Source organism: Dermacentor variabilis, chromosome 8 (assembly GCF_050947875.1).
Source record: "Dermacentor variabilis isolate Ectoservices chromosome 8, ASM5094787v1, whole genome shotgun sequence".
NCBI lineage: Eukaryota > Metazoa > Arthropoda > Arachnida > Ixodida > Ixodidae > Dermacentor > Dermacentor variabilis.
Window position 1 is genome coordinate 101,551,873 of NC_134575.1, and position 27,759 is coordinate 101,579,631.

Sequence of the window (27,759 nt, forward strand, 5' to 3'; positions counted from 1 at the left end):
AAGCACACTTCATCGCTTTCCTTTTAATTGTGGCATCGTGATGAACTCGGCATGTCTTTGCAGGTGGCGCTTCCACGCTAATAGAGCAAACACAAAAACCGGCAAGACGGTTGGTACACTAACTTAAGCCAAAGGAAGCATTGCCTAAGCACACGTACTGCAGCACAAGAAGGAAGCTACGGCAGCTAGGCTCGAAGCGCGTACGAGGCGGCCATTTTGAAGTACCGATGGCGATATGGTAACGCATATATAGGGTCGTACTCTATTCTAACGCGCACAAAATTTTTGGACCCGTCTTATCGCAAAAAAGTGCGCATTAGATTCAAGTAAATATGGTAATTCAGCACTGGATACTAGCAGTGTCACCAAAACCTTGTGCGAAAAATTGGAAAAGTCCCTTTACTTTTTGACTTCCCCTCGTAATGAAGTACTATCGCGCTCAGTATGAGCTACACCATGCGAGCGCGTGGCCGAGCGCTCTGCAAGGTTGTACAGTGGCGCCGATTGTGCCGTGTTTTCAAGCTATCTGGAGAGGGTGTAGCTGTTCCAGCAAGCGCGCTGGAACCCCTCGTCCCCGTTTATCTGAAGGACACCTTATCTGTTTCTTGTTCACTTTGATTTTGCTGAAGCAGAAACTGCAAGATCATGCAGCACTTTTGCCACTGACCAGACGTGGCGTGCGAAGGTTATCAAAGACAGCGCTTTCTTCGTCCAAGAAGGGCTGTGCATTTAAACATGATTTTAGCACTGATAATGCGCCTCAGCGTCCAGCGTAAAAGTGGAAGCAGCCACGACGTGGGCTATGCATTGTTTTTGACAGAGTGTTAGCATAGCCCTGGTGCTAATGTGGCAACGCGTTGCCATTGCTGCCACCGCCGTTCTCCGTGCTATAGCAACATTTCACATTTGGCTGGAGCATCCTACTTTGTTCATTTGCCGCAACTCCTGGGGCCATGCGTCATCTTCATAAACTTCCCACCGTGCGTCATGGCTCCAGAACACACCACCCCTTCTTAAGATGCATTAAATGGTTCCGAAATTTTAGAGTGCACTATCACTAAGGCCCCAAACCCACATTTCGCCGATCATTACTGGTATTACCAGAATACACTAATTTCCAATCAGCTTATCCAGAGGATACTTTTCCTAGATACATAAACGCAAGGTCATGTGCAGGTTCTTTTTGTCTAGGGTACTTAATTGCCATTCCGAACAGTCGTGTGGTTTGGTTTGGTTTCTGGGGTTTAACGTCCCGAAGCGACTCAGGCTGAGAGACCGTAGTCGAGAGCTCTGGAAATTTCGACCACCAGGGGTTCTTTAACGTGCACTGACATGAAAGAGTCGTATGATCAGTCAAAGATATATTCAGCCCGAATAAAAAAACATTTGGTTCGCACTAAGACAGCTCGCATGCTGTAAATGCTAAAACCTGAGATGAATTAAGAAGTCGATCACTGTTGGACACCCGGGTCATTTTGCGAGCTGACGAACGTATTCCTTTTTTTAAAGTGACACACCACATAACACCCACTGTGCGTACCGACGCGGGCCCGATTACGAAGTTTGGGCGTCGACCTACGGCTACAGTTATCATTTTTGAAACAGATATCAAAACCAGCCTAAACGAGGGTGAAGGGGAAAGCAAGCAAGTGGAGGTGATGCGAGCTTGCTGGAACAGCTACACCCTCTCCAGATAGCTCGAAAACACGCCACTATCGGGACCACTGTACAACCATACCGAGCGCACGGCCACGCGCTTGCGCGGTGTAGCTCATACTGAGCGCGATAGTACATAATTCTGATGTCTTGAAGTGGGCTCAATATAAGAGAAATAACTACACAAGCAATAAGATAATCAATGAGAGAATAATTAGATAAACAATGACTGCAGAATTTAGAGAAAGTACGCCCACGTGAAAGACGGGTTCACTTTGTGTAAAGAGGGTCATTTTTTCTTGTAACGAGGGTCATAACGAGGGTGCCCGGGGTTAATTGTGGAGAATGATTGGAACAATATAGTGGGTCGTTCTCTCCAGCGCTTTCTAGTGGGCCGTCCTCTTCAGTGCTTTTTCTCATGAACAGTGCTCATGCTGGGAGTCCGTGCCCTGCTCTAAAGGTCGGGTCCCAACGCTGGTTGCTAATGAATGCCTTTATATTAGTGATATTGAAAATACGTTTATTACGCTTGGGTTATTCCTAGACTTCAAAAAAAGAATGTTCAACTCTAATAAACATAAATATTCTTACGTCGATTGCCGTTTTGTGGAATAAGAGGTATTGCCCTGGAACTTAGTAATAGCTATTCATCGTCTAAAATATGGTGCACAGTTGTAAACAGTATCCCGTCTGCTTTTGGCAGAATACGTACAGGTGTTCCACAAGGCTCCATTTTAGGCACCTTCTCCTAGTTTATATTAGTGATATTAGAGGGTCGCAGAGGTCCTCGAAATCCTCGAAATCCTTTGAAATTGAAAGGTATGTTTTCAAGGCCCTTGACTTGAAGCTCGACTTCGTCGCAGGCACACCTTTTCACACCTTCTCCTGTCTCCCTTCCATTCCTTCTCTGTCAACACTGTTGGACTCATGTTTCAAAAGAGTGGAAGGGAGACGACAGAAAGGTGTGCGAGGCTGATGATGCGGAGAAATTGTACCAGATTAGGTGCGCGGCACAAAAGCAGGTGTGGCAGCTCCCTTTTTCTTTTTCATGCGGCCACGCCTTACCTTTAAAGTTAATCTGTGGCACTGCGGGTGCAGAGTCATCCCACTGCTGGTGACACAATCAGCCGATGCGGCGGAGTGGACGTGAAAGCTTCTCAGGCTTTGTTTCATACATTATCACACGGCATGATCACAGACATAATCGACATGGTATGAAAGCGTATCTTTGGTCGCAGATCCCGAATCAAAGAAAACGCCTTTTTCCATCGTGAAATTCATGCATTTTTTTCAGTTGTGTGATGATGAAAAACTTTTATGGCCCCTTCCCTGCAAGGGAAAAGGCATAAAAGGTCCAATTTCAATATGACGAAGTACAGTGCCAATTTTACCCACTTTGTTATCTGTAATTTTATCTGTAGCATTTTGTGAACGTTGCTATAGTAAAAAATTGCTACAGTCCAACCCACTTATAGCAATATCGATTTTAACAATATGTCGGTTATAACAATAAGAAGCTGCTGCACCATCGACTTTTGTATGTTTTCGATGGTGAAATAACGTGCTTACTACAATGCCCCGATGCCGCATTATTGGTTGTAACGATGTAGTCTGGCTGCTGGGTGTCTGAGCCAAAAGGTAGTGAAATCCTTGAAGAGATTAAAAGAAAATGAGAAATTCAAGCTGCTGCACAATGGGCCGCAGCTCCAACAGCCGCTGCACGCTCATTTTCCAGCCACATGGAGAGAGCCACGCGGCTCTCTCCCGTTGCCCTTCCATCCCTCTCAACACGAATGGGCTGCGCCCATAGCTCTACACTGCCCCACGGCCCCACCTTCCAAAACACGACTGGACCGTCCCAACTGGGCTGCAAGCAGATTGCTCGCATGTTGCTTGTTGGCTGCCCATTCAGCACAGTTCTGCGAACAGCTTAATCGCTCGCATTCGTCTTTGTTGGTTGCGTCAAAGTCGTTCCTGGCCACGCGGTTTCTCAGCTTCGCTTGAATCGCCGCCAAAATGGAAGATGGCTGATCATTGGCAATTCACGACATTGCCGGGGAAAAGAAAGCGCACAGCTATAGATTTGGAAACTAAGTGCTTCTAACTGCTGAGACGATCATCGTGAATGTGTTTGCACCAGGTAGCGATGGCAACGACGGCAGCGATGAAGTGGTAGGGCAGGCTGCCTCAACGTTGTCCTCACAGGAGGCCTGGCATATTGTGAACATTGCTATAGTAAAATATTGCTACAGTCGAACCCACTTATAGCGATATCGATTTTAACAATATATCGGTTCTAACAATAAGAAGCTGCTGCACCATCGACTTTTGTATGTTTTCCATGGTGAAATAACCTGCTTACTACAATGTCCCTCTGGGGCTTTCTCTTTGCGAGGAACTTTCCGCTGCACTACGTGAAGCACATGGATGCCTTGGAGAAGGATGTCGGCAAGCTTTGCGTAAATCATACATGGCTGACGGACATGCGTAGGCTTTTCTTGTGCAAGCCAGTGAGAAGTGCGTGGTGAGATGCTTGTGGCGATCTCTCCTCAGCATTTTTTCTGGATTTCTCGTGCTGACAGGCTGCCGTGACAGCCTTTTCGCAAAACAAAATGTCCCTTTTGGGGCCACCAAAGCGATGCCTCGGTGGTGCTCGCGTATCGCTTGCCACCCGTGACAGCTCTATACAGTGTTGTATAGCAGTTACATTCGTTAACACTGACAGCCGTGGTTTGTTGCACGCAATCGTAGCACCCAGGAAGCAGTCAAACAACTGAACACAATCAGCAGTCGGGCGGAGGAAGGTGGTGCGGAGGGGCACTGGCCTCCCCGCCCATATAGTTTCCTCAGATGAGCTCTGCCATCCCCCTATTTTGATTTTTTCATACAACCCCATTATAACAATTATCGGTTATAACAATGGAATTTTCGGGGCACTTGAATATTGTTACAAGTGCGTTCGACTGTATATGCCATACTGCTTTGCACCTTTTAAATAGCTCTGACAGGGCCGTGAAAGTCCTTGAATATCCTTGAATTTCTGTCTCCGAGACCTGTGTGAACCCTGTATTATCAATATACCTAGTTCTGCTGATATAGTTCTGTATGCAGATGATGCTAACATACTTTTCTCCGGTTACAGCTTGAACACTGTAGTAAATGCAAACAAATATTTGTCTGAACTATCATTATGGATGAACGCTAATTAGCTCTAGCTAAAAGTGCACAAAACAAAACTTGTCTTTAAACGTAAAAATGAAATTGTACCCTTCGATCCTGTACTCAGATTCAGAAAGGAAAAGATAGAATGTGAGCTCTAAGGAAAAGATATAATGTGTGCTCTACACGTTTTCTTGGAGTGGTATTTAGTGAACAGTTAACCTGAACTGAGCATATTAATTACTTGCTTTCCAAAATATCATGCTTAGTCTAAACATAAATTAAACCTTCTTCTACCAACTACGCTGAGAAAACAACTACCTATATTTAACCCTTATCCAGTCACTTCATTACTGCTTATTTGTCTGGGGTAGAACAACATATACAAACCTAAACTCCTCATTTATATTACAAAAAAGCAGTTAGAGCATTCGTTAATATTCCCGACACTTCAAGTACACAAGAATACTGACGACCACCAGTACTTTTTAGCACTCATAACTTAGTAACACTTCAACAGGCAATAGAGGCTCATTACTTGATCCACAGCAAACCCAACCTTAGATTTTGTTCAGTTCCACAGCCTGATACTGTTTCGGAACTCCGATATGGTTCTTGCAGGACTCCTGAATTTAGAGCTGTGGGCTTCATAACTTTGAACATAGCATTATAACTTTCCTGAATGATAACAAAGAAATCAAAAATCTAATACATGAGTTCCCAAGTAAAATACTGTACAAAAAGAGGTTTTGGATCAATTACTTAGGTCATAACACAACACTGACCTATTGTAGTCTTAATGTGGCTTTTTACCTATTTATTTTTGAGTGCTGTCTGTGTTGGTCCTTTTCACAGCTTTAATTCAAAAACTTTTTTTTCAGAACATTTATATACTGCACATAATTGTGGATATTCTTTTTTGGTCTGATTATAATGCTGCCACACAACGGTCAGTGTTTGTTGCCATCTCAAATGCACTGTTTGCTGCACTGTTTGCTGCACTGTTTGCCACCACCAGGAGCGTTGGCCTCGTCAGGTATACACAGCCTTTATCCTCCCCCCTGATGTGGCATTGTATATTTGGATGCTGTATGTGAAAAGTGAATCTTTCAATAAACTTTTGAACTTAAAAAAAAAATACTTTGAACTCTGATGACTAAGAAGTGAAGCCAAACACTAGTTTAAAGAAAGCAATTGAATAGTACTAACAGTGGTGTATCAAAAGTTCACTGTGCAGAGAGGAGGTTTAATTTTGCTTTGTATTGGCATCTTGCATTAAAATAAATTTGACGAAAGAGAAATATAGGGATGCAACTTCAGTTATCTCTTTCTGCCATGCATGCTTGTAGCAGATAAATTTAACTTCCTCCATGACACTGTGAATCTTGTTCATTTAACATAAGTGAAAAATGAGCCTGATGTTAAGATTGTGTAGGATTTTTGGTATAGTTTTGTGTTGTAAGCAAAATGATGTGCAATTGGCTGATCCAATTACTTTTTATGCTTCTGTGGGCAGATAAGCATAACGACTTCTTACCAACAGTCAAGCACTAAAAGTTGCAGCAGAGCCGCCTCAACTATTGTGACAGTTGTGGCTATGCGATAGACATCCTGTCTGCACTTGTTACACACAAGTGCAAGCATCTGGGGGACAAGCTACTTCATTGGCACTTCTGCCATTAGAGCTTCTCGCACAAGTGCAGCTTTGAAGGACCCCTCTCAGGTCTGGCTTTCTTGCGCTGACAAACGTAGTACATACAATGCATGCAAACAATCATATCTGCAATGTATTGCACCGCTAAACTCTGCAAAAAGAGCTCAAATTTCAAACCAAATGCCATGCACCCTTCGCCTCGCAAGCGCTGCATTATCATTTGGTGAGTCTACGTTAATCTCCCAAGTGCACCTATGTAAATTGCTGTGCTGTGATGTTACACATTGGGACATGTGACTTCGAGAATTATTTAAGGTAACATCAGCTATTTATTTGATCTGTTGCTTCAGTAAATGATTTAACAATCAAAGAAATTATAAAACCTACAAACTGAATGTTGGCGAGTCTTTTGTTTTACTCCATGCTGTAGCTAGAGGGACTTACTTTCATTTTGTCTGCCTGTTGCCACATTGTGCAGTCTTTTGTGCAGAAAACAAAGCTGTCTGCCATTTTTTACCTGTTTCCAATACACGATTGTGCTCTTTGATTCGCTTGTGTCTGCCTCTGTGCTCGTGACTATGGAACTGACTTATACCATTACTTGGGTGTTCTTGCACAGACCGTGCAAATTTGTGTGCTGCCCAAAACAAGACAAACAGCTTACGCACAAGACCATCGCTGGAAGTGTACAACTGAGCACAAACACGAGAGACAGAAAAATAAAAAGAAAGAAACAAAGCGGGGCCCAACACGTGTCTGTCACGCGAACCTCTAGTTTTGTTATGGAAGAATTCAGGGAAGGAATTTTGCTTGTGGAGGCTAGATGAGAGCAAGTTGAGAGAATGTCTATGTTGGCTGTGATGCTGCCCTCCTGAAGTCATGGGTTCGCTGCATTTCAAGTATTTTTATCTATGCTGTGAATGAAATAATTTGCAAAATTCTCGCCATAGAGCACTCCTTAGTAGGCTCCTAACAAATTCCACCGTATAGCTAAATTTGCTATGGGGCCTGGTTAGAGGCCCTTTATGACACAGAATTGCAGGTTACTCGTGTCAACTGATTCAATAGAACCTGGAATTGCAACACAGTGGAACTCCATTGATACATTCCTCACTGCTTTATTTTCTTGGCTGCTACATAGTGTTTTCGTGGTACTGACCTAAATACCATTGGTTTTACAAATCATATTCCCTTTTGATACATATTGCTATTCTGTAATGTTCCTGCAGCTTGCATTGTTTTTTTAATGTGGCAGTCATATAAATGTAGTGGTGCAGCCAGCCAGTACATTGCCATATGCAGCTAGCACATTGCAGGAACTAACCTATGCAGTTACAAGTGACCAAAGCTTACAGTAAGTGACAGAAGTTGCATGAGGCAGGTGCTGCATAAGCACATTGAGAGAAAGCGTGCACAAAGCAGTGGGTGAAGCACCCAAAGAAGTGTGTAAATGTGAAGACAGAACAAGAATCATGCACACTGGGCCACATCCACTGAACGTAGAAGCCCATTTATTTTAGGGTCTGCAATGGTCTTATATGCACTGCATAATTTCCACTTGTGTTTCGTAATGCGAGAGCATTATATGGCCCATTACACAAAAATCCGGTGGTGGTGGCGTTGCCACCAAGCGACCATAGTACAAATGACTGATCGTGGAAGGAGTAAAAACACAAGAAAATGTTCGTATTGACGTCAGATTTCTCACAGAAGTTCTCTTAAACAAAGTAAATGAATGGTTTTAAAATGAACATTTCGCAAGTTTCAGTTTGGGTGGGAATCATCAGAGGTGTGAGACGAGCATGCTTCCCTGACACCGCGGCAGCTTCACAGTTCTGGTTGACTAATGGTGTGCCTACTGTGTGCATCATTGCACGCGTCACATCGAAAGGCGTGGTCTAATGCCTGCGTCATTGGGCATGTGTCGGCGCACCCAGTGGGGAGGAGTTGGCGCAACTGAGCTGCTGAGTCCACGCAACTGAGCTGATGAACTCGCAGGCAATCGAGTTTGTTGAGACGTTTTCTGCATTTTTATTTGGCCTTACCAAAATGTTAGAATGCAGGTGAGACCTTGCGCAGACAGTGAGTGCATGGAAAATACATTTAAATAAAAGGAGTGTAATGCCTTCGTATTCACATATATAGCAATCTTAAGTGCCTTTGCTACTTCTGTTTATTCAGCTTTGCTGCAGTAAAGCTCTGTTAGGCGGTGAAGCATGGGCAAAGCATTGCATTGAAGCATAATAAAGTTGAAAGTGGCCTGTATCATGGAACATTGTATGTGTCCCTTATTTATACCAGACTCCTTTCATGTTTTTTCTAGTCACGATACATGCGCTTCAGTTGCATATAGAGTCAGTGCCCGCCTCTAGAGGCATAACTGTGCATGATGATGATGAAAAACTTGATTTATCCCTCTTTAAAGGGAAGGGGGCAATGGAATAGAGGGTGGGGGGAGGAACTACTTGAAGTAGGCATCCTTTATCCTCTCAGCCCACTCCAGGATGGCCTCCTGAAGATCGGGCCTGGTGCTGCGCAAGGCAGCCTCCCACTGCTCCTCACTAGATATTAAATGCTTGAGGAAAGGGTGAAGGTGGGTGTTTAGGGCACGCCCACATGTTGTGGTTTAAGTCTGCTTTGGGAGAGACACAGAATTTACAAGAGCGAGAAAGGTAAATGGTGGGATAAATGCGGTGGAGGAGGTAAAGGGACGGAAAGGTGCGAGTCTGCAGTTGTCGCCACAGAATTTCACACCTACGCGGGGATTTGCCCATGAGTGGCGGAAAGGTTGAGCGGTCTAATCTGTGCATGAGAGGGCATGTTCATGCCGCTACCGCCGTGTTTGTGTGTGGGGCAGCCTCGGTATTCTAGCTTTATAAACTTGCACAACTGCCGGTTTGCTTTCACGTAACTACTTTGAACATTTCACAATGACTGCCTGAGCATGTCCCCAGTCATGAAATAGCCGCTCAAAACGTGCAGCTTCCCGCAGCTTTCTGTCACGAAAAAGAAAAAAATTATTCTGAGATGTTATGTGCCAAAACCGCGATATGATTATGAAGCGTACTGTAGTGGGGAACTCCTAATTAATTTTGGCCACCTGGGGTCTTTTAACATGCACCTAAACCTAAATAAATGGTTGTTTTTGGACTTTGCCCCCATCGAAATGTGGCCGCCTTGGCCGGGCGGTCTCAGTCCAGATTTCTTTCTCAGCGCCGTTCGTCGGAATGCTTTAATAGTTTCTGCTTTTTAATGCTTGCGTGAAATTAACCCTCTGTTGGATGGTGGGACATATACATCCCACTTTTCATTCCATGTTCTCAGCACTGTAGCTCCTAAAGAGAGCTGCCACATACTAAAGCCCCTCAATAAAAAACAAAAGTAGCGCCATTCTTTGAAGATTGCCACTTTCCTCCTCCTCGTCTGCACGTTCCCTCGATGCTCAGTCCTTCCATTGGCCGAATGTCGTCATTCGCTTTTCTTCTTGCTTGTTTTTGCTTCCGCCGGCATAGCAGTGCCCGCAGTAGCCACGGCGAAAGCGCAGGGCGCACATCGTTGACTATGCATCTCGTTCTTCTTGTACAGGCTTTGTTCCTGTCATCCGCCAGCTCCCTTACTGCGCCTTCAGTCAAGGCGTTTACAACAGCGACAACATGCGATAACGACGATGAAGCTACATGCTTCCCTCCATCCACGGATGATGCAGTGATTACAAGTCACAGGTTCCTGATGTCAACAGATTAAACTCCTATAAAGACAGCACTGCACGATAGACTTGCCAGTGGGCACGGTGAAAGCGCAGGGCGCACATCGTTGACTATGCATCTCATTCTTCTTGTACAGGCTTTGTTCCCGTCATCCGCCAGCTCCCTTACCGCGCCTTCAGTCAAGCCGTTTACAACAGCGACAACATGCGATATCGACGGTGAAGCTACATGCTTCCCTCCATCCACGGATGATGCAGTGATTACAACTCACAGGTTCCTGATGTCAACGGATTAAACTCCTATAAAGACAGCACTGCACGATAGACTTGCCAGTGGGCACGGCGAAAGCGCAGGGCGCACATCGTTGACTATGCATCTCGTTCTTCTTGTACAGGCTTTGTTCCTGTCATCCGCCAGCTCCCTTACTGCGCCTTCAGTCAAGGCGTTTACAACAGCGACAACATGCGATATCGACGGTGAAGCTACATGCTTTCCTCCATCCACGGATGATGCAGTGATTACAAGTCACAGGTTCCTGATGTCAACGGATTAAACTCCTATAAAGACAGCACTGCACGATAGACTTGCCAGTGGGCACGGTGAAAGCGCAGGGCGCACATCGTTGACTATGCATCTCATTCTTCTTGTACAGGCTTTGTTCCCGTCATCCGCCAGCTCCCTTACCGCGCCTTCAGTCAAGCCGTTTACAACAGCGACAACATGCGATATCGACGGTGAAGCTACATGCTTCCCTCCATCCACGGATGATGCAGTGGTTACAACTCACAGGTTCCTGATGTCAACGGATTAAACTCCTATAAAGACAGCACTGCACGATAGACTTGCCAGTGGGCACGGCGAAAGCGCAGGGCGCACATCGTTGACTATGCATCCCGTTCTTCTTGTACAGGCTTTGTTCCTGTCATCCGCCAGCTCCCTTACTGCGCCTTCAGTCAAGGCGTTTACAACAGCGACAACATGCGATATCGACGGTGAACCTACGTGCTTTCCTCCATCCACGGATGATGCAGTGATTACAAGTCACAGGTTCCTGATGTCAACGGATTAAACTCCTATAAAGACAGCACTGCACGATAGACTTGCCAGTGGGCACGGTGAAAGCGCAGGGCGCACATCGTTGACTATGCATCTCGTTCTTCTTGTACAGGCTTTGTTCCTGTCATCCGCCAGCTCCCTTAGTGCGCCTTCAGTCAAGGTGTTTACAACAGCGACAACATGCGATATCGACGGTGAAGCTACATGCTTCCCTCCATCCACGGATGATGCAGTGATTACAAGTCACAGGTTCCTGATGTCAACGGATTAAACTCCTATAAAGACAGCACTGCACGATAGACTTGCCAGTGGGCACGGCGAAAGCGCAGGGCGCACATCGTTGACTATGCATCTCGTTCTTCTTGTACAGGCTTTGTTCCTGTCATCCGCCAGCTCCCTTACTGCGCCTTCAGTCAAGGCGTTTACAACAGCGACAACATGCGATATCGACGGTGAAGCTACATGCTTCCCTCCATCCACGGATGATGCAGTGATTACAACTCACAGGTTCCTGATGTCAACGGATTAAACTCCTATAAAGACAGCACTGCACGATAGACTTGCCAGTGGGCACGGCGAAAGCGCAGGGCGCACATCGTTGACTATGCATCTCGTTCTTCTTGTACAGGCTTTGTTCCTGTCATCCGCCAGCTCCCTTACTGCGCCTTCAGTCAAGGCGTTTACAACAGCGACAACATGCGATATCGACGGTGAACCTACGTGCTTTCCTCCATCCACGGATGATGCAGTGATTACAAGTCACAGGTTCCTGATGTCAACGGATTAAACTCCTATAAAGACAGCACTGCACGATAGACTTGCCAGTGGGCACGGTGAAAGCGCAGGGCGCACATCGTTGACTATGCATCTCGTTCTTCTTGTACAGGCTTTGTTCCTGTCATCCGCCAGCTCCCTTAGTGCGCCTTCAGTCAAGGTGTTTACAACAGCGACAACATGCGATATCGACGGTGAAGCTACATGCTTCCCTCCATCCACGGATGATGCAGTGATTACAAATCATGGGTTCCTGATGTCAACGGATTCAACTCCTATAAAGACAGCACCGCACGATGGACTTGCCAGTGGGCATGGCGAAAGTGCAAGGCGTACATCGCTGACTACGCGTCTCGTTTTTCTTGTACAGGTTAGTTACAATAACACAATATGCAGTGATGATAGGTTTCTGGTTGTACTGCCATGCCCACATGTGTATATGAGTATTGCATATGAGTGTTTAAGTTCTTGCAAGCTCTTAGTATATGGCAATATAGAAGAGAACCCGGGTCCAACCATCGAGAAAATGTTCCAGTCATTAATGAGTGGCCAGCAGGCAATTTGAGAAGACATTGCTTCTTTGAAAGAATGCCTTGTGTCGACGGAGAAAGCGCTACATGGTTTTGAAAAGTGTTTAAACAACTTGGAAGGCAGTATGAGTGAATTAAAAGCAAAGACCCACGACAACGAAGAAGTGAATGCGACTGTAACTGCAGTACAGGAAATACTTAAAATGCAACAAGAAAAGCTTACTGAGGAACTGTAGGAGAAACAAAATAGAGAAACTACAAGATATTTCACTAGTATACGGTCCTCATGTGTGTGTTATATCTGAAACTTGGTTGCACGATGAGGTGCATGATTATGAAATCGTTTCTCCAAACCACCAGCTGGTTAGAAAAGATGGTCCTCTCGAGGCGATGGCGTCACAGTTATTGCAAAGAATAGTGTTGTAAGGGAGCTAGATCCGACAGATAATCATGAAAGTTTGTTCTTGAGTGTGTCTGTTTGGGGTGTGCCATTCATATTATGTTCTGTGTATCGGACATCAAATGCTGATGATCACTTTATGCAGAAATTATATGATCACCTTTTCAGTTATGGAGAAAAAAGCTGGTGATTTTAATCTCCCACAAATAGAATGGCAGAATTGGAGTTGTGGACACAGTCTTTCCTCTGACATACTCATTGATATCGTGCCAACTTTCAGTCTTCAGCAGGTTGTCAGTGTATGTACTCGGGGAGGGAATATTCTTGGCCTCTTATTCCTCAGCGAAGTTTTTGGTGAAGGAACTGTCGAAATTGAAACTGGCATTTCGGACCATAAACTCATTTCTCTTTCGTCGTCGATAGCTGTGAATAATGTCAGACTACCCCGAAAAATAATTCAGATTAAGGATTATGCTAAAGCAGATGATGAATCAATTTTTTTATTTATTTATTATACCTCAAAGGCCCCAGAGATGGGGCCTTTGAGGTATTACGTGAGGTATTACATGAGGGATGGGCTTAGTTTAACAAAACAGTGAAACACCAATACCGCAGTTCTTTCTTACTCGGACAATTTTTTTTAATAAAGAAATTGGTGCTCCTCAATCGTACTTGATGACTCATGTGGTCATTTGCATGTTGGTCAAACTAGTCAAACTGTCCATGAGCAGGACTGAGGTTTAGGTTTCGTGAAATACGCTGGAAGGCCTTCAAAAATTCTGGTGATGGCGCTAAGCTTTGGTATCTGCTTTTCATGCTCCAGGGACACGGGGTCACAATTTGTGTTGAAACTGTAGGCAGTGATGATGTCCAAGGTGACGAAGAGTTTCGTGCACAAATGCCTATATTTGCATTCAAAGTTAAAACCACCACATTCCTGCCACGGTATGGCCCATATACATTTCTCGCACTGCTCCTTCTTACTTGGTAAGCAAAACAATACCTTTTCGGTCATTCCCTTGTTGCTGGAACGGCACCCCGGCATGCAACACGTGTTCAGCATTGTTGTCCTATCCTTCCGCTTAAGCTAAACAGTCCATAACCCGAAAAATAGTGCAGCACATGCACACAATGCACCATATCAATAAGCTCGTCTTGCACCGTGCAAGCGTTTCTGTAAGAGAAAGATGCCCTCAAAGGCACAGTGACGCCGCCACGTGGCAGCTTTGAGCAGCGTAACCACTTCCATAGTCTGACGGTGGAGTTTCATGACCAGGAAACATGGAAGGCCTCTGGTTATACGCACGTGCACACTCCGTCCCCGGTCAAGGTACAAGCATCAAGATGTCTAATAACTCTACTTGCAGCCATTCAGAGGTGTTTCTGACGTTGCTGTGGAAAAGTGCGGCCTTCCTGACCGTTACCTTCTCCCAGCTGTTACATTACCTCTTTTGTCACTCGCAAAACATATCGGTGGAGTTCTACTGTGTTACAGCTAAGTACAAGAACTTGGCATTCCAGTATATCTGACAGAGGTAATAGAACTGGAACTAGGATTCTAAATGGGGCTGCAGTAAGCTGCATGGCATTCTGGTGCATCAGAGAAATAACTGTCAACCTGTGAACATTGAAATGCATAAAAATTCTATTGTGACAAGGAGGGCTCGGCCATAGGGACCTAGGACCAATATTTGTGGTACTAATTTTTTTCTTTTTCCAATGAAAAACTTGCTACTCAGATTATTAATACTGCATTGCTGACATAGAAAATGTCGGGGAGCATTTTCTATCAGAATTCTTTTATCTGAAGTTGTTTTTGTGTTTCTCAATTCCTGTGCTGGAAACAGAGGTCAGTGTGATACCAATCGAACGGAGGCTTTGGGGAGAAGCATCTGATGAAGTGTGGGCCTAGCCATAGCAGATTAATGTTTGTTTTTTTAATCATTCAGGTGATGTTGATGTAGCTCATAATTTACGAACTGTTGCTTTATTTCTACAGTAACTGCTATATCCTGTTGTTGTTTCCTGCCCAACTGCTTTGGCTATATTCAAGCCAAGCTGTTTTTCTAGCCATTCTAGCTGCCATGTTCATGCGGTACAGTCAAACCCGACTATATTGAACCCGTTTACATCGAACTATACTTATATGTACTTATATTGAAGAATTTCTGAACACGGTATAGTTACAATAGGTTTATATAGCAAAGGTTACGCTTAGATCGAATGAAAATAGCATTTGACTCCCGATATATCAAACGTCAAGTGGCTTCGAAGTGCCCCCAGAAGTTGGCTTTCCATTGTGGTGGCAGGGAAACCCAGCAGCGCTGCTCCATAAAACCGTTCTCCTTACCGTGACCGCACTGCGTCAAGCGAGCCATCGACACCTTCCTGTAAAATCTGGTCCTGGTCCGCACGCAGCGCTTGCACAGACAACCAATCAAAGGCTCTTGTGCCCTCGTCATGCAAGATGGCACAAGTGCGAGTTGTCCCGCTGCTTTTCGGGTTCATTGTGTTTGCGCCTTGTGGGCCTTCTCTCGCAGTGTTGCCGTGATGAAGCGGCAGAATTTTATTTTCGATCGCCATGAAGCTTGAAATCATAAATTGGGTCGAATGCGGTGAGAAGTTGGGTTGCCCCGCAGCATGCAAGATTCCGAGGAGCACTCTCAGCACAATCTTGAATAAGGGGCAGATTAGGGCTAAAGTGTACAAACTCGTGACCCGGTGCCCGTGGCGCCAGAAGCATACGCACGACCGTGTACAAGTGGTTCATCCGAAATTGCTTCAGGCGTGCCGGCTTCCGCCTTCTCGGTGATTATTAATTGTTGATGAATGCGAGCAAACCGCTGCTGGTGTTGCCAAAGTTTGGACCGAGCTGTTAGAATTTACGGAATGCATTGACGAATCAATGGTCAACGAGTTTGTGAGTGCAGATAATGGTGTCGCGACCACGGGATAGCCTGAACACGAAGACTACATTGCCAACATCGTACCGAGCACAAGTGAAAGTGGGCACAATGAGGAAAGCAACGACGGTCCTTTGCCCATGTCCTCTGAGGTGATTGGTGCACCCGCACTAGTCCGGTGCTTCTGCACGAATGTGGAAGGTTGCAGCCTCAGCTGCTCCGACTCCTTAGACAATGTGGAGAAGTGCGTGCATCGCTGGCAGCGAAACTGCCCAAGCAGAAGAAAATACAGGACTGTTTCATGCACAACTAACCTGTTTCATCAATAAAGTGCTTTTATAAATGGTATGTGCTTTTATGACATCCAATTCTTTAGCAGGCTTATATCGAATTATGCTCTATATTGAACTGATAGGCGTTTTTTTTGTGAATTCGATGCAGCCGGGTTCGGCTGTATTCCTTCATGTGAAGATGCAACAAAATTCCAAGCCCGCATTAGTCAACTATGCCTTGCAAAAAACAAGCATGAAGGTTGACCCAAATGTAACCGGAAAATAACTGTGTACGGTTGCCATCCTTGTTTTTATCCAGCTGTTTAGGTTACGTAAGAACCCGCATATAATCCGGACCCACATATGGTACGGGCTGTAATTTGAGGATAGCAAAAATGAAAAAAAGGTTCATCTGCATATAATGCGAGTGTGGAAAGCTCACAGAAAGCATTTATTTTCATTGCCCTTAACATTCAGTCGTCGTCCGTTTCACCAGCATTGTCTCCCGAAAGCCCCTTGTCCGAGAGATCTTCCCACGGAAAATTGCCTTCAGTGCCGTCAAGTGCCGTCAAACGCTTCGAACGCGATTATTTTTCTTCTCCTGAGTATGTTATGCACATTGAAACAGTTTGTTCTGTATCAGTACTGAATAATAACGTTACTATTGGCAAGTTTACGGCGATAACATAGCCATGTCTACTTTGAGGCGACAGAAACAGAGATGGGTGGGCTTAGCTGCCAGTGACCTAGAAACACATTATGGGCATGCTGCGGAAACTGCGGCATTTGTCTTCACTACTATCCTAATACGGCACGTTCCTGCTAAGGGTGGGCAAATAGCTGTGTTACAAGCGTCGGCGTATGAGTAGGGTACACTTATAATGTATCAGTGTAAACATGGCTACTATCGTTGCTGCTTGCGATTTGTTGCGTGCCCACGAGTGCAGACGAGAAGAATCGAAAGGTGCCTCTTTTGTTGTTGTTGTTGACCACAACCATTATGAAGCTTACAAATAATAAAACCAAGGCAAGTTTGCATGTAGCTTTTTTTGTTTTCATGGAAATGTGGAAAGTGATGAAAGGAATGAAATGGGGCATATGCTTAAGAATGTTTGGTGCATTCAGACCGCTTAGTATATCTTGAAGAGTCGTTCACGTAGCACTCGACAGCATTTCACAGATGGTAAGCACAATCATCATTGGCTAGACTTGGCAAACGACATATCACTGCGGCAAGTTCAGGGTGCGATCACTACACATGAAAGAAGAAAAATTGAATTTTGACGACTAAATTCAGGGGTATGATCATTAAGCGAGTGCGATCATTATGCAAGTATATACGGTAATGCGATACCCAGTTTTTGCTAGTCTTGAAATAATTCCACGGAATGCCTTTCTCCTGGGCAATTTCTCTTGCTTTTGCTTGTAGCAGCTCAATGTTCACAGCCTGGGGAGCAGCCCGTTGGCATTGCACAATAGCAGTCAGATCTTGTTCAATCTCGGGAAGGAGTCTGTTCGTTGCCTCTCGGAAACTTCTCAGGTCGTCGGACGAAAAAATTACCTCCTTTGCTTCTTTCAGCCATGAATGCTGCTCTGGGTGACACAAAAGTGCCGCCTTGCGGCACAATTCCCGATGGTCTCGGCAGCTAGAATAACTTTCCTCCTAAAGGCAGCTGGGCACTGCTTTTGCAGTCCCAACATCATGCGAGATGAACTTTAGGCAAACATGCCGATTTGTGGCGTGGTCAAAATGGCACCGGTTGAAAAAAGCAGCAGCCTACCGATGGCAACGCAAGGTAATGCATCTTCCACTATGAGTCTTAATGGTGAAAGAACTGAGCAACAATTAAACCGGAACTGCAAATATTGGACGGAAAACTTTGGGATCCGCATACACCAAGAGGCAGAAATTCCACATGGTAAAATTTAGAAAAAACCTCATGTTATATACAGGTTTGTATGGTATGCTATGTTATGCCTTTGTCTGCTAGTGTGTTAAAATGCATTGCATTTTGCTGAGGGAGTAGTTTGTAGCATTCCTTGTCAGTTCAAGCAACAATTCGCCACTATATTATGCTGACAGCACAAGGAGCAGAGTATGTGTCAAATTTTTTTCACTTTGAACAAAACTGCAACTGAATATGTAAACTTTGTTAAGCCTATAAAAATGGCACTGAATAAAGCACAGGTTAGCAAGTACTCTTCTCGGTTGAAGAAAGGCTAGATCACTCATAAAGAAGTTACCGTATGTTGGCGTGTATAACCCATACGGAAAATTTCAAGAATTTTGCAGTAAGATCAGGGTCGGGGTGCGGATCATAGGAATTTTGATTTAAGGTCTGGCTTCATGGCAGCACAGCATGCGGTGCCACAAAGCCACACTTCAGGGCAAGGTTCTCGACTACTCAAACTTTTGTTGTCTCCTGTGGAAACCCGCCGTTTTTCCACCCCTGTGTGTTGAAGCTCCCTTCTCCCCTCCTTCATTGTCAATCATTCTCCTCTTCTCTATGGGCCGTCATTTTGCGTTTAGCAGTTAGCGAATAGTGCACACAGTGCCGGCAAAGTAATACTTGGATCATGATAAGCTTTGCTCAACGGCCCAGCAGCATCTCTGAAAACGGTGGAACAGAGTCACTGGCTGAGGATATGGCATGGACAAGTCGTTTATTCCCAAGTGGATACTGTTTCTGCAAATGTCTGAGGGCTGTATACAGTTACTTTTGTGGGTTATATGCACAAATGTTTTTTTCTTCTTGGGCTGTTCTAAAAGCATTATGAAACATATTTCCAGCGCACAAATAAACATGGACGAGCAAAAAAGGACAACAAGAACCGGCGTTCTTGTTGTCCTTTTCTGCTCGTTTGTATTTGCGCACTAGAACGATGTATCATAATGCTATTCACAACTACTAGCCAAGCTGTCCATGCTTAGCGACTGTTCTCAAAGAGGCTGCCAGTTGTACATGTTGGTGGGTTATATGGGAAAAAATACTATATTTCCTAACTAGCTCCTTGTAGTTTCAACTTACGGAAACGTTGCCAAAGTTCAGCATGTGATCTTTTTTTTTATTGCGATAAAGACTTGCCCTTAAGGCATAATTCTTGATGCGTATATGTGTATTATATGTGTGCTGTGAGGCCTGTGTTGTGTATGAACTGAAGCAGTGTTTTGTGGAATCTGTTGTCATGTATCCTGCGGTCATAGCTGGTTGTCACACTGTAGGGGAGGCCGGCTTGCAGTAGGAGACGCGAGCGTTCCGATTCTAAACCAGTACATGTCCATATTAGGTGGTATGCATCTGCTTCCATCACAGGAACGGAGCAGTATGGACACGTAGCTCCCAGTGGTAAATGCGACCAGTTCCACCTTGAGATAACAGCCGGTGTAAGGGCCACCCCGGCCCGAAGCCTCCTAAGCACAACTTCCTCCACCCTAGTAAGGTGAAAGGGGAGGGAGCAGACACACGGTGGGATAAGAGCGCGTGTGTCCTGCCGGAGGAAGTTTTTACGGGCTCGGAGCGAGTTAAGGGGTTGAGGTGGGATGGGAATAGGCGGAAGATCAGGATTAGGAGGGCAGTGTGCCTGCTGGTCAGCAGCAATGTTGTGAGGGTTCGCTGAATGGCCTTGAATCCAGTGTACCTTGACGCAAGTAGCTGTCTTAATATTCATAGTGTGTATTGTCTCGCAGATATCCATAGCCTTATCAACCTTCTTGAGTTCCTGAATAGCTGCTAAAGAATCAGTGAAGATATCTAGTTGCTTGATGATAGGCAGCTTAGATGTCGCATCTTGCACAGCGTCGTGGATGGCTTGAAGTTCCATTACTAGAGCGCTGGCTTCCATAGATAAATAGCGCTGGTGGCCGCTGATGAAATTATGCATAGTACTCAGGAATGATGTCCTTCCGCCGTCTGGGAGAATGGCAGCATCCGTGTAGACTTTGCAGGTGTTAGCGCATGATGCATAGACGATATTGTGTTCGTCAATAATACCTGTTGTATCGCTGCATCGTAACTTCGTTGGCTTATTAGTTGTGATGTTGGTGAATTCCCAGGGAGGCATTGGATAAGGCTGATTGTCAATCCGAGAGACGCGGCAAAAATGAGCATGCAACGCAGCGACAGCAGGAATAAGTTGCTTTGTTATTTCACGTGCTTTTTCACGTTGCAAAATTAGCTCTGCAATTGTGTTGAGCTGGACATGTTCCTGTAAGGTTGGTATCAGAGTGATGCGGGGCAGTGCTGTGATTGTGCGCATAGCATTGCGATTAATCGTCTCCAATTGTGCCAGCTGTGCCAAAGTCAGCCGTTGAAATTGTGCTTGGTATAAAATTCGTGGCTGCAAGGCTGCACGCACCAACCGTCGAGCTACGTCAGTACGAGCTCCAGCTGCTTTTGCTGCAATGCGACGAATAAGCTGAATGGTATTTGTCGAACTCCGTCTGGTTTTACGGAGCCAGTGTGCACCACTGCCGGAGTGGTGAATATCGAGACCCAGTATGCGGACCTCAGAAGCCTCAGGGATTGTCACTGTGCCGAGTCTAAATGTAAAGGGGTGCTGCGTGATTCTTGTGCGTCCTTTCTTGTTGGCCACCACAACATAGCTTGATTTTTGGGCGGAAATGTCCAACCCTGCTTTCTGAGCGTAGTTGTTCAGCACATCAAGGGCTTCTTGAAGCTGTTGAGTTTGTCTAGATATATCTTTATGCACGGACCACAAAGTGATGTCATCCGCATAGATTAAGAACCTCACATCTGGAATCCGATATAGTTGCCAGGCTACAGGCATGTGATCAAGAAGAAACTCACTGATGAAATCTCTTACGAGACAAATTAGTTGTGCCAGTGAATTGTAACAATTTTTGCAAGTGCCAAATGTGTCCTTCTGGGCTCCAGTGCTCATTGAGGTTGAGAGAGCAAGCTGGGTCAGAGCATTTTAAACTGTTCTCTAAGGATCATAGAAATGCATGAAAGTTTCAGAAGGGTTTGGGTGCGAGCTAGTTGGTACGGATCATTCATACTTAAAACAGCACAAATAACACGGACAAGGGAGGACACAGGACGAGCGCTGCGTCCTCTGTCCTCCCTTGTCCCTTGCTGCGTCAGCGCGCGTCCTGTGTCCTCCCTTGTCCGTGTTATTTGCGCTGTTTTAAATGTGCATAAAAGTTCTCAAACACTCCACATTCACTCAGTTTGTAATTTTTTGCCTTGCTGAAAAATAAGGTTTATTGGTGGACTTCACAAACAGGGTCATAAAGCATTCAGATACAGAAATATTTGGTAAATTAAAAAGGACCAATAAGAGTTCTTTGTTCCATCATACTTGAAATCACCCTCAAGATTTCCCGAATAAATAAAGGAAAAGAGAGCTTGTCATTAAATTTAGCATCCGTGTTCCTATTTGGCATTTTATAGTAACTCTTACTTTTGTTTTATTTGTGCAGCATCGAGGCCTTCTATTTCTCCATCAACTGCCAAATGTGACAACTCAAAACAAGGATGCTTCCACCGATCTCAATTATGTGACTACGAGACTCATAAACTGTCTCATCTGGAAACGCATGCCAGCGTCCATACTGCCGAGAAGCCATTTCAATGCCCTTCATGCCTTCAGAGCTTCTCACAACAGGTCAACCTGAAAGAGCACCTGCGCACCCACACAGGCAAGAAGCCATTTCAGTGCCCTTCATGCTCTCGGAGTTTCTTACAAAAGACCCACCTGAAAGAGCACCTGCGCACCCACACAGGCGAGAGGCCATTTGAGTGCCCTTCATGCTCTCGGAGCTTCTCACGAAAGACCCACCTGAAAAGCCACCTTCGCACTCACACAGGTGAGAAGCCATTTCAATGCCCTTCGTGCCTTCAGAGCTTCTCACAAAAGGCAAAGCTGAAATCCCACCTGCGCACCCACACAGGCGAGAAGCCATATCAGTGCCCTTCATGCTCTCGGAGCTTCTCAGAAAAGGGCAACCTTATGAAACACCTGTGCACCCATACAGGTGAGAAGCCATTTCAGTGCCCTTTATGTTCACAGAGCTTCACACGAAAGATCCACCTGAAAAGCCACCTGCGCACTCACACAGGTGAGAAACCATTTCAGTGCCCGTCATGCCTTCAGAGTTTCTCACAAAAGGCCATTCTGAAATCCCACCTGCGTACTCACACTGGCGAGAAGCCATATCAGTGCCCTTCATGCTCTCGGAACTTCTCACAAAAGGGCAACCTTATGAAGCACCTGCGCACACACACAGACGAGAAGCCATTTCAATGTACTTTATGTGTTCGGAGTTTCCCATTGAAGAGGTCCTTGAAGATACATCAGCGCGTTCATCCAGGTGACCGGCCATACAATTGCACCGTCTGCTCCAAGTCCTTTATGCAGTCTGATCACTTGACCAAACATAAGAGAGCACAGCACCCTGATACTGTAGGGTAGGTCAACAACCATGTTGAAATAGAGTCGAATTACTAATCTACAGACGTGTGGAATGCTGCATAGTGTTCTACTGCGTCAGATAGCACAAGTGTCTACATGTGCTTTTAAAGGGACCTTGAAACACTTTTATTGGTTCACCATATTTACTCTAGATCTTTTCTCAGCATGTCATAGGACATAGAGCAAAAGAAATGATGAAAAGTGACCCACACAAAGCCATTATAGCTGATAAAAATCTAAAAATTGTGCTAATCCTTAATATAATGAAGACTCAATCAGCAATTTGCTTTGTTATATCGTGACATTTCATTACTAGAAAAATATTCAATATTTGTTTCAATCTCAACAATTATTGTTTGCATGCCCCTACAAAGTATGTATGTTCATTGTAATAGTACTTATTATTAGACCACAGATCTCTGAATGATCTGCTTTCTGAGTTCTGCATTTTTTTTCACTATAGTCTTTTGGAACATATGAACTTGTTCGGTTAGACCTATTCATGCATTTGTTTCCTATAAGTTCTGTTATACATGGTTCATCCTAGAGACTTTTGTGTATTATTCTATTTGCCCCCTTTTTTTTTTACGGATGGGTACTTTTTTTCAGCAATTGATGGTTCAGCAAGCAGGCTAACCACTGTCTGTTTCATCATAACACCAAATAAATGACTGTTTTATGAGTATTCGTTGTCTGTTCTTAATTTAGTACTTGAATGGCAGCATGCAATATAGTGATGTTAGCATATTATTGTACTACCGGGGGTTGCAAGAGAAGAAGAGTGAAGGCAGTTAGAAGTTTATTATTAGCACCAAAGGCACTTGTTATAACGAATATACACGAGTAATTTAAGTCTTGAGTCTTAACGTAAGGGCTCAATAATGCTGGCAGAGAATGGAATGGTAATAAGAGGGGATCGTGCTGCATACTCAATGCGCAGAGAAGCTGGCAGAGGAGGGTCGGGTGAGAGGAGCTTCTGGATCTGCCTTAGCATTGCCACAACATCTGGGTTTGGCCTCCATTATATGCAGTTAAATGTGTTATCTTTATTCTCGAGTGCTATTTCTCTTGAAGCACATGCGATGATATATGGCCCAGCCATTCTTTTTCTGCACTGCATAATCTGCCGCGCAGGCCAACCATGTGGCTACCACCTTAAGCACAGCGTGCCATTAACGGCATGTTCACACAAGCGGAAGTGTCAGACAGGGATGGGACTACTGCGCCGATTGCACCATTTTGACACAAATGTAAATTCCTGCGCCAAACACAGAAAAGCAATCGAAATTGCACCACGCTGCGCCAGAACGGCTTCGGCATGGTGCTCCGGCAGCGGCCACGAACAGCGAGCGAATTTATTCTCTGAAAAGGAGCGCAGCTGTTCACATTCCACACACACTGCGCAATGGTGCCTCCCTCACAGTTTATCGTAATTTTTGTGCTTGTAACACAGGAATGGCCGGAAGTGGCCGGCGTGGCATGGCCACTTCCGGCTGTCATTGCTGCTGTCAAAACGGCCAGGGCGGCTGTATTTGGAGTGTACTAGAATTTGGTTGAGCGGGTCAAGCGGCGTGATGCTCCCTAGCTGAGACGCAAAACAACAAAAAGTAGGCTGATGGCACTGCTAGCAAATTAAGTATTAGGAGTGCTTGTGCTACAGTGGGTTCAGTGGTTGGGCATCGCTGTCCCAAGGCTGTTATAGCGTAAAACTATACCAATCTGTTCCTATGCCCATATGGGCAAGGCCTGACATGTTGACCCATCATGAAGAGCTAATGGCGGATTTTGAATGGAACAAATTGGAACAGTTCTACGCTAGGCCAGAAAGTTAAACATTGGCTACTTTGGAATTGCCCTGGTCTCTTACGTAGAAACTGCTTTCAAAAGAAGTCGCAGTGTTGCCCGAAAGGTGAAGCATTGATTGCGATAGCAAATTAGTAGACAGCTATAGGAAGTAGGGATAGTAGTTTTATTGGCCGTATAAACTTGTAAACATTCGCTTACTAAATAACGAGCATGGTGTCACGTGCGCACAAGCAAATGTAAACACGTCCCACTCGATCACCGTGTGCACTTGCTGTTAGAACGCTGCAGGAAATATGCAGCAGTGGCGAGTGAATTGACCTTTGTGCGGCCTCTCGCTTCAATGCCAACTAAGTGTCAAAAGTACAGCGCATACGAAGCTACCAGCACTCGTCGCACTTTGTCCATGTCACAGGTAACTTTCAAGGGAGGACCTGTGTGGCTGTGCCGTGTGCAGCAGCCGTCGCCAAAGTAGAATGCCCTCGGCCCCCGTGCCTTCCCCCAGTGCCTCGTCCGTAATGGAAGATGGCATGCTTCCTCCCCACTTTCCTCCCTTGCACGCACGAGATTGAGCCAGAATCTTTGGGTGACCCTTGCAAGTTTCACTCGCACATACAGCATATGGCACGCGGCGACAATGTTATTACGCCTGGACTTCATACATAAAACCATGGCGACAACAATGGCAGAAATGCGCCTGGAGTGTCCATATAATTGTTATCACAACACTAAACTACCATAATTCGACGTAATAGCTCTGCGTAAACCCGCATGGTGGAGAGAAGTAATTAATTCGGGGAAATTAGGAGAATTAATTAGGGAAATTTTACAGTATATAGTAATTGTAGAGTTTGCTATCATTACATAGTGCTTTATTACTTAATTGTGTGTATGTGTTTTGTATTGTATAGTAAATTGTATAGTTTAATGCTGTTTATTGGATGCCATAAGCTGTTTACATTGATGTATGTAACCCCCCCCCCCCCGGCTGTAATGCCTAAATGGCGCTGTGGGTATGAGAGTAAATAAATAAATAAATAAATTTTAAAGAATGAGACATCCACCCAATCGTAGAAATTGCTACAATGGAAACCCATACGAATTCCTCGAAAAAAAAGCCTCACAGTTGAAGAAAAATTCGTAATTCATAACTCTCGCTTCTCCATATGTTCTGTTGGTGAAGCACATTTCCAGGCATTTCACCCACACTGTAGAGACATGAAAAAAAGATGTCTTAGGACACTTTTCAAAATTCCAGATTCACTATTGCAGAATGCATCTTTTTTGTGATTGCTACCACAAATTAAAAATATACAGGCACTGTTACCAAAATTCGCAAAATTCGCAGACGGTTTCAGTATGGGAGTGATCTGCTTCAAAATTCAGCTTAAGACGTTGCTTAAGACAGTCGCAGAAGAGCGCTGGTTTCGGTTTATTCTGTTTCGTCATGGTTTCGAAGTGCGCTGCCATATTCCTTATCCCATTATTCTACCAAAATTCAGATTGACCTGCTCCAAGCTGCTCCAAAATGCAATTTTACTTGCTCCAAAATGACTGGGCAGTCCCACCCCTGGTCGGATGCTCAAAAGCCTAAGGTATATTTTTGCGAAAAAATGTTACAAGTCACTCCCGTTCCAGAATAGTCTTAAATGTATCAATTGCAGCCCTAAGAATAATTGTCCACGTCGCCTGGAATGTAGCAGTGCCCTTCGCCTGCAGCAAAATGCATATTTTTTATTCTTATTGGTTGCCGCACGGCGTCACGTCAGTGTGAAACTAAATGTATGCGTGCAGACTCGTTTCACTGAGATACTGCAACAGACTTAACGAATGTGTTGTTCATAATCCATAACTCATAGTCTTCTGCTTGATCACTGTTCAATTTCGCACCTTTATGTAGATTTTCGCGAGTTGTCTTTTGTTGAATTCCAATGGTAGATCGCGAGCGCTCGGCCGGATCGCGTCGGAGCGCGTCACTCCGACTGAGATCGCTCTCATATGCGCACACCATCTGCGAAGGGAATGCGTGCGCTCCCGCAGGGGCACTTAGTACAGGAAAATCAAGTAAGAGGGCGCTAGAATAGAAAAAGGAACAAGCGCTTGGAAGCGCAACCCATCACCCCATTTCACTGTCCGTGTCAGAAGAATCATCACTCGACTTGGAAATTGTACTGTCTGGTCGGAGCTGTCTAGGAGCGCGAACAAAACCGCACGGCGCGAAGCGGCGTCCACGTTTTCCATGTCGTCCATAGACCGTCTCGTGGGCGACAGTGGCCGTTTTTTCAAACTTCCTGCCTCCCAGTGTTTCCAGCACAGAATGAGATGTCCGACAAATTTGAGTTGTGCCGCCGAAGTGATCGCAGCGCGGTGTCTCCGTCACACCGCTGTGCAACGCCGGCGTTTCGCTATCCAGGCGTCGTGTGCGCGCCCCGTATGGAAAACAATAACACGCCCTTGATTGTTGAAGTTCTCGTGTGAAATTATTTAATATTAAAGCCAATTAACTTATGTTGCTTCCAACGAGTTCGATTTGCCTGTGGCGTTTTTTATTCGCTAACGCCGACGGCCGACGGTAACCGCACTCTTAACATGTCGCTTGGCATTTTATGCACTTTTAGACAAAAAGATCTAGAAAACTTCTTGAGTTAGACATTCTGAATGTGTGTAAGAAAACAGACTCTAGTGACACTAGTAGTGGGTTTTGCCGCAGATAGAATATATACTAGCATATTCCAAGTGCTGAGGTTAATTATGTTTAGAAAAAATTCTATTTTCAGTCTTATCGTAGACCAAGACGTCTATAGCCGTTTGTAGCCGTTTAAAGAAGTTTTTGAGAGGTTCTGTGTTTCGTGGGTGGGCGCCGCCCGCAGTGCCCAAGTAGTCTGTAGGTTGTAGCACCCAAAATGATTTTGTTTAAGAAGTTTTTGTTGCGTTAATAATATGACTTTGAGTCCTCAATTCTCGAATTGAAGTGCTTCCTCTATAAGTACTAATTAAGGGATTATTAAGGATATGATCGATTATTACTTATCTGCCATATTTTTCGCGCTACCGAGTTCCTAGTAATCACAAAAACACAACTTCATAGAATCTCGATCGGGAAATATCCTAACAAAGTTCACCTTTTTTTAAATAAACTTCTGTGCAGCTGATACAGACACTGTACTTGTAACATGAAGTCACGCAACAACAAAAGTTTTCTCAAATTTTCGAGGGTAAGAAGGAAAGCGTGAAACATAACGGCAGGTTTCGCAGCGGCTTCTCGGAGCGAGCGGGAGAGGGGAAATAAAAGCGAGCCGAACATCGCGGCGGGCCCGCGACTACAGCCTGTCGAGTCATACGCCGCAAAACTCTTCGGCCGAACCGAGTCTGAAGACGATCCAGAGAATCCCATTCGCGACTTTTGACGG

At 44.9% G+C, this 27,759-nt stretch overlaps 2 protein-coding genes across 7 annotated transcripts in view; one reads left to right on the forward strand and one right to left on the reverse strand.

Annotated features, from left to right (window-relative positions):
• The window catches only part of LOC142590486 (uncharacterized), a 40,706-nt gene extending 17,475 nt beyond the window's left edge, over positions 1-23,231 (forward strand). Inside the window, exons 3-4 of one of the 3 annotated variants that reach the window (XM_075702646.1) lie at positions 5,697-5,851; positions 21,555-23,231. In XM_075702646.1, coding sequence (XP_075558761.1) covers positions 5,749-5,851; positions 21,555-22,546 — 1,095 coding nt within the window. In that variant the 5' untranslated portion in view covers positions 5,697-5,748 and the 3' untranslated portion in view covers positions 22,547-23,231. Of the gene's footprint in view, positions 1-5,696; positions 5,852-10,054; positions 10,147-21,554 lie in introns of those variants that run through there. The other 2 variants (XM_075702647.1, XM_075702645.1) reach the window with 2 other exon arrangements.
• The window catches only part of LOC142590483 (uncharacterized), a 216,582-nt gene that overhangs the window by 146,413 nt on the left and 42,410 nt on the right, over positions 1-27,759 (reverse strand). The gene's annotated exons all lie outside the window — the stretch shown is intronic.